Source organism: Thalassophryne amazonica, chromosome 21 (assembly GCF_902500255.1).
Source record: "Thalassophryne amazonica chromosome 21, fThaAma1.1, whole genome shotgun sequence".
In the NCBI taxonomy this organism is placed as follows: Eukaryota; Metazoa; Chordata; class Actinopteri; order Batrachoidiformes; family Batrachoididae; genus Thalassophryne; species Thalassophryne amazonica.
Genome location: NC_047123.1, coordinates 36,749,725 through 36,761,960, shown reverse-complemented (window position 1 = coordinate 36,761,960; position 12,236 = coordinate 36,749,725). Strand labels below are relative to the sequence as shown.

Genomic DNA, 12,236 nt, shown 5'->3' with positions numbered 1-12,236 from the left:
CATGAAGAGGACGAGAGTCTACGACTCCCCCTGGACAGGACACCTCAGTTAATCACGACCAGGCACCCGAAAGACAAACAACTTTATAAAAAATATTCGACATATTCCAAGAACTGACATACCAAATGGTTCCTACTTGTCAACACAAGAAAATGGCCTAGTGCGGGGCCTGGTTAGTACTTGGATGGGAGACCTCTTGGGAACACCAGCGGCTGTGTGTGTTTCCTCCAGGTTACACTGGAGTTGCGTCAGGAAGGGCATCCGGCGTAAAACTTATGCCAATGCGGATCTGGCTGTATCCGCTGTGGCGACCCCGAACAAAACGGGAGCAGCTGAATGGACAACAACACATTAGCTAGTCATTTTGAATTTTGCTAAATCATGACATTTCTATTTTTCCTTTAAAAAAAAAAAAAAAAAAAAAAAAAAAAAGACAGTGCAGTTGTACAATTTTCAATTAAAATGTGTAAAATTTCTTTAATATCTTAAATGCATCTGTAGGTGAAACATCAATACTACCTGACACCTTCACATACTTAATTAAATATGTAGTATTTTCCTTTGAAGGGTTCCATACCTCCCATCTTTCAATGATCGCATTAAGAAATTTATTCTCATAAAATGTTTCAATGCATGTATGGTCTAGTTCAATTTGAACTGGGCTACTTACACCACAAAAAGCTTAACTGTAGTCTTTTTGAGATTCAAAGACAAATTTGCCAAAATAAATACACAAACAATTTTTTCACTTTGAGATTTTTTTTTTTTTTTATCTTTACCAAGAACATCTCCAGCTTTCCATCTGAACAAAAAACAGTTGCATCATCTGCAAACAGCACAATCTAAACTTCTTTTGATGTACAACACATTCACAAGAAAATCAACAATTTTGTTCCCAGGAGACATTCTGGCACCTGAGTGAGAAAGATAAGCAGGAAGGGCACAGGAAGAAAAGAGGAGTTGGATTTGGGGTTTTCTCAGGCTCTTATCGTGTTGGTACAGTTAGCGAGGAGACGGGAGGAGGGCCGAGGACGGAGGAAGACTGATAGTTCCACACCAGAAACATGCGACCATTAAGCATCGGCCACCATGTCTGCTGCAGTGAAACCGCTGTGCTGTTCACATTTTCCATGCCCCCACCTCCCGGGAACCACATCACACTCCAAACACAGACCTACCCTCCACCATCAAAACCCACCGACTGTTCTCTCACATCACAGCCCAGAGGCTCCAACTTCACAGGCCCAGTAAACCAACAACACGTTGCTTTTGCTACTGTTTACATCCGGCTGTCACTCACGTACAGCACGACGGGTGAGAACCCACCAGGAGGGAAAAATCACACATTTCATTCTGACGGAAAATGGAAAATTCTCTACTTTCTGTCCTTTAAAAAAACAAAAGCATGGAAAAACCTTTTAGAATCTGCACACAGGATGAGGCAGGAAGTCAGAGACGCATCCAACCGGTGACGATGGGATCTGAACCCAAAATATGAGTGGAAGCAACATGGAAGGCATAGTGTGTCTGCTCCTTCTCCAAAGACGCTGTCCCCATGCAGTCAAAGAAGTTTGTTCAGGACTGATCAGGTCCCGAGTTCAACAAGAATCCAGTAACACCATAAGACCTGGTTGTAGATGTGGTGACTTTTGGGATTAAAGACGCTTTTTGCAGAGAGTATTTATGTTTTGCAGAACCAGAAGAGACAAAATAGAGAAAAAACTGAACATTGAGAAAACGTGCAAAATTAAAGAGGATGAAAACTTGATATCTGAGGTTTAATGAAGATCAGGACCGAGACGTTTGCTTGCAGGGTGAGGTCTCGAAAACAGGGAGTTTAAATCCTGAGGATCAGCGGGAGCTTAAGATAGACGATTTGGTGCAGAAATAACAGGAATGTTTTTGGACGAAGGAATTAAAGCAACAGCTGTGATGGACACGGCTGAGATGTGGGCAGTGAAGGGAGTGCAGGAGGAGAAGCCGAGCATGGCAGAAGGACAAGATAAGAGAGAGAAGGGGAGGACAAAGTGGAGGTGGATGGACAGAGTGGAGGAGTGTGGAGGAGGTTCAGGTCCAGACTAGATGGACAAAGTCCACCAGACACGTTGACCCACAAAGTAAATGTGGGAAAAGAAGGTAGTACAACCGCTCGTCTGAGATGGAGCAAATAAAAAATCACACCATACGCATGCGTTAATAAGCTACATTTTGTGGGCAGAGAGGACAGATGTCCTCTGTAGGGGGTGGAGCAAAGAGTGATTGACTTTTCACCCGAAGCACCTGGAAGGTAACTGAGGTGGAGTGTGGGAGAGTTTGGCAAGTCGCAGCACGCCGTCTGTTCTGTTGTTGTGCGTCAGGCTTCTAAACGGACAATTACACAACGCCGGATCCTCCAGGAAAGACGAGAGACAACCTCAGCAAACAAACGGCAGCTAAAATTACAGTTACATTAGGATGCTATGCAGACATCAGGCTGACAAGGATCCCCCCCCCCCCCCCCCACACACACACACACACTTTTATTCTTTCTGGTTCAGGACTGAACAGCGCCACCTACCTCTCCTTGCACACATAATGAGCCTGTACAAACCTATTTTAATTGCACGCTACGTCTCGCTTTCAGTAAGTTGCATCCCATCAATCAATCACCTTCATTAAAAAATGTGCGCCCTGTAAAATGCAGAGAGTGTCTGAATAAGCAGGTGTTTTATAAATATTGCCTGTTTATAATAACTCAAAAACAAAAAATGATGTCACGTACATCTGTTAATTAAGGCGGCATATAATGAGGACAAAATGGTTAAAATTTGATGAGTTTTTATGCTCAAGAGCGCTCGAAAATAAGCAGCTTAGTTGGTGGATGCTGGATGGCGGATGGAAATTAGGAGCAGGTGTGGTTGAATTCCCCCAAAAGGCTCGGACCAGTGGCCACCGCTGTTTGCTGTATCTGATTTTAAAACTAAGTTACTGTTGCAACAATAAATGATTTATAAATCACAACAAGGCTCATAATATTATTATTATTTTTTAAATGTGCTGGATTATTTCTCCGTGTCTCAGAACCGGTCTGACTGTGAGGTTTCAGGCCGCTAGCAGGAATCGGACTGAAGTGCTCTCAAAGGAGGTTTTGACGGATTCCTCGGCTCTTTAAATTCTGCATGACTGTTTTAAAGCTTCTGCCCGTCAGTCTGTCACTGTGTTAATTTACACAGCAGGCCTCCGACCTTCAGCATGGCCAGATGTACAGCAGCACACGCCTCCTCCAGAACTCGCCACTGGACGTCCAAACAGATACACGAGGCATGCACACCGTGCAAAACAGAATAACTGGTCTTATTCCAGAAATATAAAACGCTGATGTTTTTACACGCAAACGCTGCAGCGGTACAAACATTAATGTAGAAATACAACAGGTTCAAACACAAAATGAATTATCACTACAAAGGTCATAGGTCAAACAAGAGGTCATCACCTACATTGCATGGTGATACCTTCAAAATACAAAGAGCAATTTCACCCAACCTTGGTGGATGAACTCAGTGGACTGTCCTCTCAAAAGAGATATCATGTCAAGGTCAAAGGTCAAGGTCAAATCAGAGCTAAGTATCTAAATTCCTTTAACGACCATATCTCAGGAACTACCTGAGATATCTAAATGTGGTTTTCTGCAGCGGCTTCTACGCTCCTGAGGAAAACAAATGTATCAGGCCTCTCACAACGATGCCTTCAGGTAAAGTTGAATAATTAGCTCTCATTAACGAGGTGCTGTTTTCTGTGACCCTGGTACTAGTTCCTGACAGCAATCCTCGTCTGTCAGCGTGCAGCCAACAAACCATCAGAAGACATCAGTGGAAGGCTGGTCTCTGACAATCCTGCTGCTGCTGGAAGCTGCCTGGCAGCTCAGCGTGAAGACGACCAGCAGAAGCTTGGAGAAGAACCGGGGGTGTGGACTGAGCTTGAGGTGACAGATGGAGTGACGGAGCACGTCACCTCAGATGACCTCAGCCAGCAGCTCCTGAAGAGGAAGACCATCGAGTCTGACCTCCCCCAGCAACGAGAGGGGGAGAGACCTTCTCATCACAGCTCGTCATCATCTCCACTCCAGGTTCTTATCTCCCAAAGTGGTATAAGAATGTGGTCCTCCTGAGCAGAGGACAGGAAGTAATAAGTCATCATGCTGCAAAACAAAGGTGTGGACAACCTGGACGAGGCGAGTGGAATTTACAGCTTCAGTGGGGTGACTGCCCACTCACCCCGATCACTGAGGTGTCCTCACCAAACATGGAACCACATCAACTACCTGGATCCCTGACGAACAGCAGAAGAGGGACACCCTCCAGGAGCAGCTACAAAATGTGCAACGCCACATGCTCCGCAGGAACCTTGCACGCTCCAGAGGAACCCCACCTTGCACACTGTGTAGGAACCCCACACACTCTGCAGGAACCTCACATGCTCTGCAGGAACACCGCATGCACCACAGGAACCCCAACGTGCAGCAGGAACCCCACACGCTCTGCAGGAACCACGTAAACCCCTGCCCCCCCAATCAGGGAACTGTATAACCCTGCAGAAACTGTGAAACGGTGTTCAGGGGTCTGAATCTGGTCCTGATCGAGACTCCAGCTGAGGTGGAAGATGTCAGTTCTGCCCCCAAGGAAGGACGACTGTAAAACCAAGACTATGTACGGAATCAAACCTGCAAAGTACACACACACACGTGCTCAGTGGTTTAAGATCTTCACGTTTTTTTCCTCGTGGGTGGGGACAGAGGTTTGGGGGGAAAATGGAGTCTTCTTTATGGAGCAGAAACTTATTTTTCCCTCATTAAAAGACATCAAAAGCACTTTTTGCAGCTTTCTTAAATTCTTAAACATGTTTATACCTCTGCAGCACATATAATAAAATAATAATAATATTAATAATTAAAACCTGTATGTTTGCGAAAAAAATCATTCTGACAGATGCAGGTGTTTTTCAGCATAAAGAAGAAAACTGATATTCATGAAGTGTGTTGCTGCAAATCAAACGTGAGGTTGACGATTAATTTAAACATTTTTTTTTTTTTTTTTTTTTTTGGTGAAGATTAAACTTACGGTGCTACATGCTGGTTTGATCCCTGCTTGCTCAACGGCACTGAGGAAAAAATCCGATAATCCGAATGGAGTTTTTGAAACTTTTTAAATCCTCGCAGAACGAGAACCAAAAAAAAAAAAAAAAAAAAAAAAAAAAAAGGGAAAAAAGAAAAACGTCGAACACTCCGGAGTCACATGAGCGCAGTCTGGAAAAAAAACAAACAAAAAAAAAAACAACTCCGTCCTGTTGTTGTTTCAGCAACTAGTTTGATCCTATAAAGAGATTTTAAACTTAAAGCAGCACGAGCGGGTGTTTATGAGAACGGACCGTCAGCGTCCGAGGGAGACGTTCAGGGACCGCAGGAGATCTGTGTGTGCTGCGTTCACAGGCAAGGCAAAAATCAGACGTACGGCTATCATACCGAGAAACCAATCAAGAAGTGCATGCAGACCCACAGCTAACCGTTATTTGAATTATCAACCAACTTTTAGCTTTTTTAAATATAATCATTTAATCTATAAAAGGACAAACAACAGTGAACAACGTCAATCGCAAATTCTCTCAACACAAACACGCCTCCGTATTAAAGGTGTAATATGTAGTTGGTGTGAGTTTACAAGCGACGTGCATGCTCTTGCACGTGCGGGGACACCAGCACTGACTGCACCCAAAGTATGAAATTCATAATTTGATATGGGTGCACATCCCTGAGTTGTCCAGCAGGTGCCAGTGTTCAGTAGGTGGCAGACTCATCTGTGGAATTTTACAGAGGCTAAATAAAGTTGCTTAAAAAAAATGATCTGGTTGCATAATGTGGTTATTGAGTTACTGCTTCCACAAACTAGCTGGGATGAACTAACTGACTAACTCACTGGTCCAGTTCCAGTTTTACTGTACAGCTCTACACCATTACGAGCATCGAAAATAAGGTTTAGTGTGTAGAAATCCAGCTGAAGCCACTTTTTCATTATTAGAAACCAGTACAAAGTTGGGGACAACAGCAGGTAATGAATTCCACTTAAAAGCACCAGTTTATTTAAAAGGTTCATCAGCCAGGACATTAAATATAGATTTCACTTCATAAACTGTAAAATATTCAATGAAACCAGGAACTAAAGGTTGTTGTTGTTGTCTAGATAAATAGGGCATTTTTGGGTCTTGGAACAAGTCTGGAATCTAATGAGTGCTCCTTTAATTTGATAGGTCTTTAAAAGTGCAAATAAAAGGTAAAGAAGAACATTGCAAAAATAAAACTACGAATAGTATGAGCAGTAACGGTTTTTGTGAGGTTGTCTGATTTATTTTATTTTAAGTAGATGCGTTAATTTTTCCAGAGTGAGCGCTGAGGACTCGCAGAGGTCTGTGAAGGCAGCACCGGATCCCGGTGCCTTTGAGGGTCCGCCCCCACTGCTCTGACGTCACCCCAGAGGAATGTGAGGAATGCCAAAGTCCTGGTAGAAGTCCTCAATTTAATGGTTTTCCAGGGGCCACAGAAGTAAGTCAGCCTGGAACAAAGGGTTCCCCTCACAGGTCCACGGGACGCCGGTTGGTCGCGGATGAGTTCCAGCCCCGCTGGGGCCCCCAGACACTAACCTGTTTGTGTTCACCGCATACAGTGCAGGACAGTGGCGTAGCCATGATTTTTATTTGGGGGAGGGGGATCCGTGTGTCAGGACGAAAATGTTTGCAAGGATTTGGCTTTGCCAAATTTTTTTTTTTTTTCCAGTTAACAACAATCTGGTCAAACAGAGATACTAATTCATTCTGGTGGCTACAAGCAAAAAATCTGAACATCATCCAGAGGATCTGGACTGTGCAGTGAATTAGGAATGTGGCCGGGAGGGTAGACAAGGACCTATTCTGTGATCAAGTGATCCTCAACCTGCTCGTAGATGAATCAAAGCCCTACGTTCCTCTAAACCTACACCTCATTTTGAAGCAGTGACGTAAATAACAGGTGTAACGGCTACTTCTTGGGTATCAGGTCTGAAATCCACCAGGTAGGCGGTGACACGGTTCTCATAGCTTGGCCACCAGGGGAGATGGGTATTACCCAACGGACTGGAAGAAAAGGTCTTGGTGCCTCTCTGGCACTTAAAGGCTGATTAACGTTACGCTGCTCTGTGCCGTGAAAAATACCTGCAGCGTTAATCCTCAACATGCTTCAATCCCACCAATTTGGCACTCAGTGACCAGAGCATCGTGATCCAAGAAGTCCATCAGTGACTACACCAAAGTTCTCCAAATAATGCAAGCGTCAGTATCAGTTAGTGCCAGTTAGCGCTATACAGTCTGAGGTTGAAAAAAAAAAAAAACATATATATATATATATATATATATATATATATGCTTAAAAACACATTTTACTGGTTTAAGTGCAAAGGATCTGGTCAATATGATGTTCCATGCAAAAGTAAGCAGCATACTGGGCGATTATTATTTTGGTGGGTGGCAGTGCCCTTGTGGTCCTGTGTCTGCCTCCGTCATTGTAGTGACACACTTTTGTATATCATGTCAGTGCCAATACATGAATAAATAACTAAGTTTCAATATTTTATTCACAGAGTGAATAAAATAAAAATAAGATAAAGTCAGTGGCGGTAGATTACTTATATTTTGCAGTTCTTTCACAAATTGGAAACAAGTGAAATATTTGTCCATTTTTGTGCTTCTTTTTCTATCAGAGGCTCTTGTAGTGGTTAAACTATATACAAAATAAATAAGTAAATAATAAACCTCTCAGCAGAGAAGAAACCAGCTGGATGTTTCATTTGTGGTCAAATTGCGCCCTCTTGTGACCAGAATGCAATTTGCAGCTGTACATGCAATTAGAAGTCCATTTATTTATGCATTTATCTTTATTTACAGGTGTAAAAAGTTGTATATGGCATCACAAAAAAAAAAAAAAAAAAAAAACAACGTCACACTTTATTTTATTTTATTTGTAATTATTCGAATTTTATTTTTATGTCTACAATATATTAACCAGCTTTTCCCCCTCACAATTCTGTAAATACACAATCACAAAGCTGTGATTTGCATACGTGGAAATGCACAACAAAAGTAGTTTCAAAAATAATAAAAAAATTGAATTTCAAAAACCTCAACCATGACTAATTTGTGTGTTTAAAAAAAAAATTCCTTTCACATTTTATTTATTTTCATGAATTTATTACATTTTTAAATAATACTTTTTTCTCTCTATTGTGGTAGCTTTTGGAGCCGGCAGACTTTAAGAATGTGGAGCCAAAACGACTAAACGGACCTGCTGACGTCACACAGCAACAAACTCCTCCACTAAAAGGCTTTTCATTAACCAGCATCACCCACGGCCGGCTGATGCTGCACCGACATGCACATCACTCTGCCGGTCACCTAATGTGACCACGTCACCACGGTGACTCAGGGCCTCCTAATGAAGTTTCCACTCGAGGATTACTGAGAAACAGTTCAGTCATATGGATTTGCACACTGGGCCCGTTTTAGGATGTGTCTGTGGGTGATAAAGCTGAAGATTAACACTGACCTTTCAGGGATTTCCACAAATGAAAGACATTTATTGTTTTCATTCTGTGCAGTAGGACTGAAAGTGCTGCGTCCTCCCACAGGATCCTCTTCTGCTCTCATGTGGGAAGAGAAGACAGTGAAATGTCTTTAGTGCAGAAAAAATATTAATCATTTCTGCAGCTTTTGACAATATTATGCAGTGATGTAATCACACGAAGAGAGTCCTTATAATACTGACATTTAAAACTCAATACCAGTACCCAGGAAAATACTCAATATCAGGCTGGACCCACTTTTGCCTTCAGAACTGCCTTAATTTTCCACGGCATACATTCAACAAGGTGTTGGAAACATTCCTCAGAGATGTTGGCCCATACTGACACGATGGCATCACGTAGGCGCCCATTCAACCAGTCTGCCCGTTCTCCTCTGACATCAACAGGGCACTTTCGTCCACACAAGTGCCGCTCACTGGACATCATCTCTTTTTTTGGACCATTGTCTGTAAACACCCTCCTTAAGAAGCACATTTCAGCCGCTTGACCACGCCCACACAAAATCAGTCACCGACTTTCGTCATCCATATGTTCAAACGTGGTGCTGGACAGTCCATAACTAGTACAGAAGGCCAATAACAAATGTCCGCTAGAGTTTAGCTCATGGAGGCTGTTCCCCTCAATCACGCCTCTCCAGGTGTCTGTCATTGCCCATGTGTACGCTGAAGTCCCTCAGTAGAACAATGGAGTCCCTGACTGGAGCTCCATGCAGGACTCCAGTCAGGAACTCCAAGAAGGTCGAATACGGTGAACTGCTGCTGGGTGCATACGCACAAACAACAGAGTTTCCACAAGATTGAGATGGAAAGTCCATGTTACATGGCAGGCCTGTCCACCAGGCATCCACTGATGGACCTTCCATCCAGGCTTGGCTCCAGACGGGGGCCCAGGGCTTCCTCGGTGCCGGGTCACGTTTCCTCTGCCTCATTTTTCCATGGAGTCATTGTGAACCATTTTCATTCTGTCTTCTGTTGCTTTACTCCACTGTTTTCTCAAACCGAACCGGAAACATCAGTGGAAATCCATGTGGGAAAAAATGCTTCTGAGCTCTGAAACATCCTTGAAATTACAATTCTGCAGGGCGGCAGGTTAATGAGCTCGTGACAGATTTTCTGACTGATGGTGATAAAATGTGGCCTTTGCTGATCCTGTACCGCACAAAGTGACGGAGCCGCTCCTCCTCCCCGTCCAGAAGAGGAGGAGATCCTTCACCTCCATCCCTCCCATGAGGCCATGAGACTGAGAGTACTTCATGCGTCTATAAAAAGAGCTTTCTTCAGCTGGCGAGCAGCAGCAGCACCTCTCCAGCCGAGTATTTCACTGCAAAAGCAGGAGAGCGAAGAATCGCATTCGCCGCTCCAAACACAGTAAACGGAAGAAAAGAAGCAGAGAAGAAAAGAAAGCCTCTAGACAAAAGGTATGTGTTTGGTTCAACTTATTTCTCCCAATGCACCTGATTTAGTCACTGACTGATTTTCTGCACGACACGTGATTTTGCTCTGCAGAATCTAATTTCAGCAGGTTTGTGTTTTGTAAGAACGGCACACTGATGTGAGTCGATGCTGTCGGGAGTGAGTCATAGTGTGGGAACACTGTGGACGTGTTTCTGTTAGAGTTACAAAGAGCACAGACCCACCAAGGGGTCGCTCCTCCAAACCATAAGAACAACAAGATGCAGTTTCTCCAGCAAAAGAGCAAATGAGCTCATCAGCCAAAGGCAGCATGTTTTAAAAATGTTAAATTTTAGTGAAATTAATATCTCAAATCTCCTGTTGATAGATGACCTTTTCTAGGCGGATATTGTTTGTATAAAGGATACCTCAAAGAACACGGCGTCTCCAGGTCTTAGACGAACCTGTTGGAGAACAAGGTATCATCAGCAAACAGTCGCATGCCACTCATTTGAATATTGCTTCCTTTTAACCTTTTAAACACAAAATACTTTTTAAATACACAAACATTTGTGTTTGAAAGACTCCTGGGAAAACTCCCGAGGTCACTGGGCAGAGGTGTTTGGTCCAACTCTTTAGGATTCTGGTCCTTCCTCTCTCACTGGTGGGTCTCTTTGGAGGATCCTTGGCTGTCACTGGAATTACTTTTTGTCAAACAAGCACTCACTTAGGAAGACAAAGATGAGGAGGATCACTGACATGAGAAATCATCAGTTTTGACCTTCTGGCCGTGTAACTCAGATCATGATCCAGCATGTAGCTGCTCAAGTGTTTCAGACCCAGTGGCTGGAGAAGGCCAAGGACACGCCCACGTTTCACCTGGCTGCAGCAGATGTACAGTTGGTGTTGAAAGGTGGGGATGAACTGGTTGTCTCCCTAGTTGGTTGTCATCCAGGACTCGAGGTGGATCTGGGGTATGGTGGATGTGGTGACGTGTAGCACCAGCACGTCAGTGCAACCTCACTAAAATCAGTTCTTGAAGGATTATAGGTCAATAATCAGTGTTACTTAAAAGGGCTTTTATTTCGGATGCTCATGTGTCAATTCAGATTAACCCCTTTGCAGCTGCAGACGTTCGTGGTAAAAGACGCAGCTATTTGACAATATTCGGAATGTATGATGTCGCGAGCTTCTGCTTGGCTAACAGCCAGGCTTCTCTTCTGTGTTCCATACAGTATGAAGATGGTTTGCACATCCTGGTTGTTTGTGATTGTGATGGTCCATCTGTGCATCCCTGGATTTGGATCAGTACGCCAGGACAGCGCCAACTGCAGGGACCTGAGTGACAAGAAAAAACTACTGGTAGGTCAGAATCAGATAAAATTCACAGCTGTCCTCTGGCTCTCCAGCTGTTCATCCAAACGTACTTCTGTACCTTCGTTTTTCTCGTTTATCATTTAACTTCCCGTCTTTTCCTGCACTCACTTCACCGCTCATGTCTCAGCAGCCTGAGCCTCAATGTTATCCATCTACTGTTGTCGATCACTGGAAAAGCATGAGAGCATGCTTTTCAAAATAAAACTCAATTTGAAGCTCATACTGCTGTTTATAAAGTTTTCTTAGAGGTCAAAGGTCACAGTTAATGGCATCTTAATTTTTTTTTTTTTTTTAAACAGGACTGCATTCATCAGTGCCTGTCTGCAATCCAGACCGAACTGCCAGAGGTCAACGGCAATGACCTCTTACCCAGCATGCTGCTGGCCGGCCTGACCTCTGAAGATGAGACAGAATCGAACCTGAATGTGCGCAGCGACGTCAGGCGCTCCCGCTCCATGCAGCATTTTCGCTGGGCCAAACCCACCGCTGAGAAACACCTGCCCACCGCTGTGGAGGAAAGCGCTCCTTACGAGGCCGCGTTCCCCCATCAGGCGCGGCGGCACCTGAGCGGCGTGGAGGACCTCGGCCTTCAAAGCCACAGACCGCTGAAGGTCATGGTCAGCCCCAAAACGCACATCCTTCCGAGCCCTCCGGAGAGAAAAGACGCCACCTATCGGATGAGTCACTTCAGATGGGGAAGCCCACCGGCATCTAAACGAAGCGAGGGAAGCTTCATAAAGCTGTGGGAGGATGAGGACCCGCTGGTCAAGATCTTCAGGAACATTATGGAGCAGGACGACAGCAGGAGGCGGGCTTAACACTCACAAAA

The 12,236-nt window shown here is 44.1% G+C and overlaps 2 protein-coding genes across 3 annotated transcripts in view; one reads left to right on the top strand and one right to left on the bottom strand.

The window, feature by feature from the left end:
- The window catches only part of LOC117503175 (tyrosine-protein phosphatase non-receptor type 14-like), a 51,815-nt gene extending 46,619 nt beyond the window's left edge, over window positions 1-5,196 (bottom strand). Inside the window, 1 exon segment of the mRNA XM_034162368.1 lies at window positions 5,097-5,196. The gene's annotated coding sequence lies outside the window, so the exon portion shown is untranslated.
- A 4,612-nt stretch (window positions 5,197-9,808) lies between these two features.
- Window positions 9,809-12,236, top strand: LOC117503179 (pro-opiomelanocortin B-like). 2 transcript variants are annotated; one of them, XM_034162372.1, is made up of 3 exons: window positions 9,809-10,055; window positions 11,264-11,392; window positions 11,707-12,236. In XM_034162372.1, the coding sequence occupies exons 2-3, from the start codon at window positions 11,267-11,269 to the stop codon at window positions 12,223-12,225; spliced, it is 645 nt and encodes a 214-aa protein (XP_034018263.1). In that variant the 5' UTR covers window positions 9,809-10,055; window positions 11,264-11,266; the 3' UTR covers window positions 12,226-12,236. The 2 variants fall into 2 exon arrangements, with proteins under 2 accessions (XP_034018263.1, XP_034018264.1); XM_034162373.1 differs by lacking the exon at window positions 9,809-10,055 and adding an exon at window positions 10,347-10,509 and having other exon boundaries at window positions 11,266-11,392.

Coding starts and splice junctions, on each gene's coding strand:
- LOC117503179 (XM_034162372.1), top strand. CDS start 11,267: ATGAAGATGGTTTGCACATCCTGGTTGTTTGTGATTGTGATGGTCCAT. Junction 11,393..11,706: donor GTGACAAGAAAAAACTACTG/GTAGGTCAGAAT, acceptor TTTTTTAAACAG/GACTGCATTCATCAGTGCCT.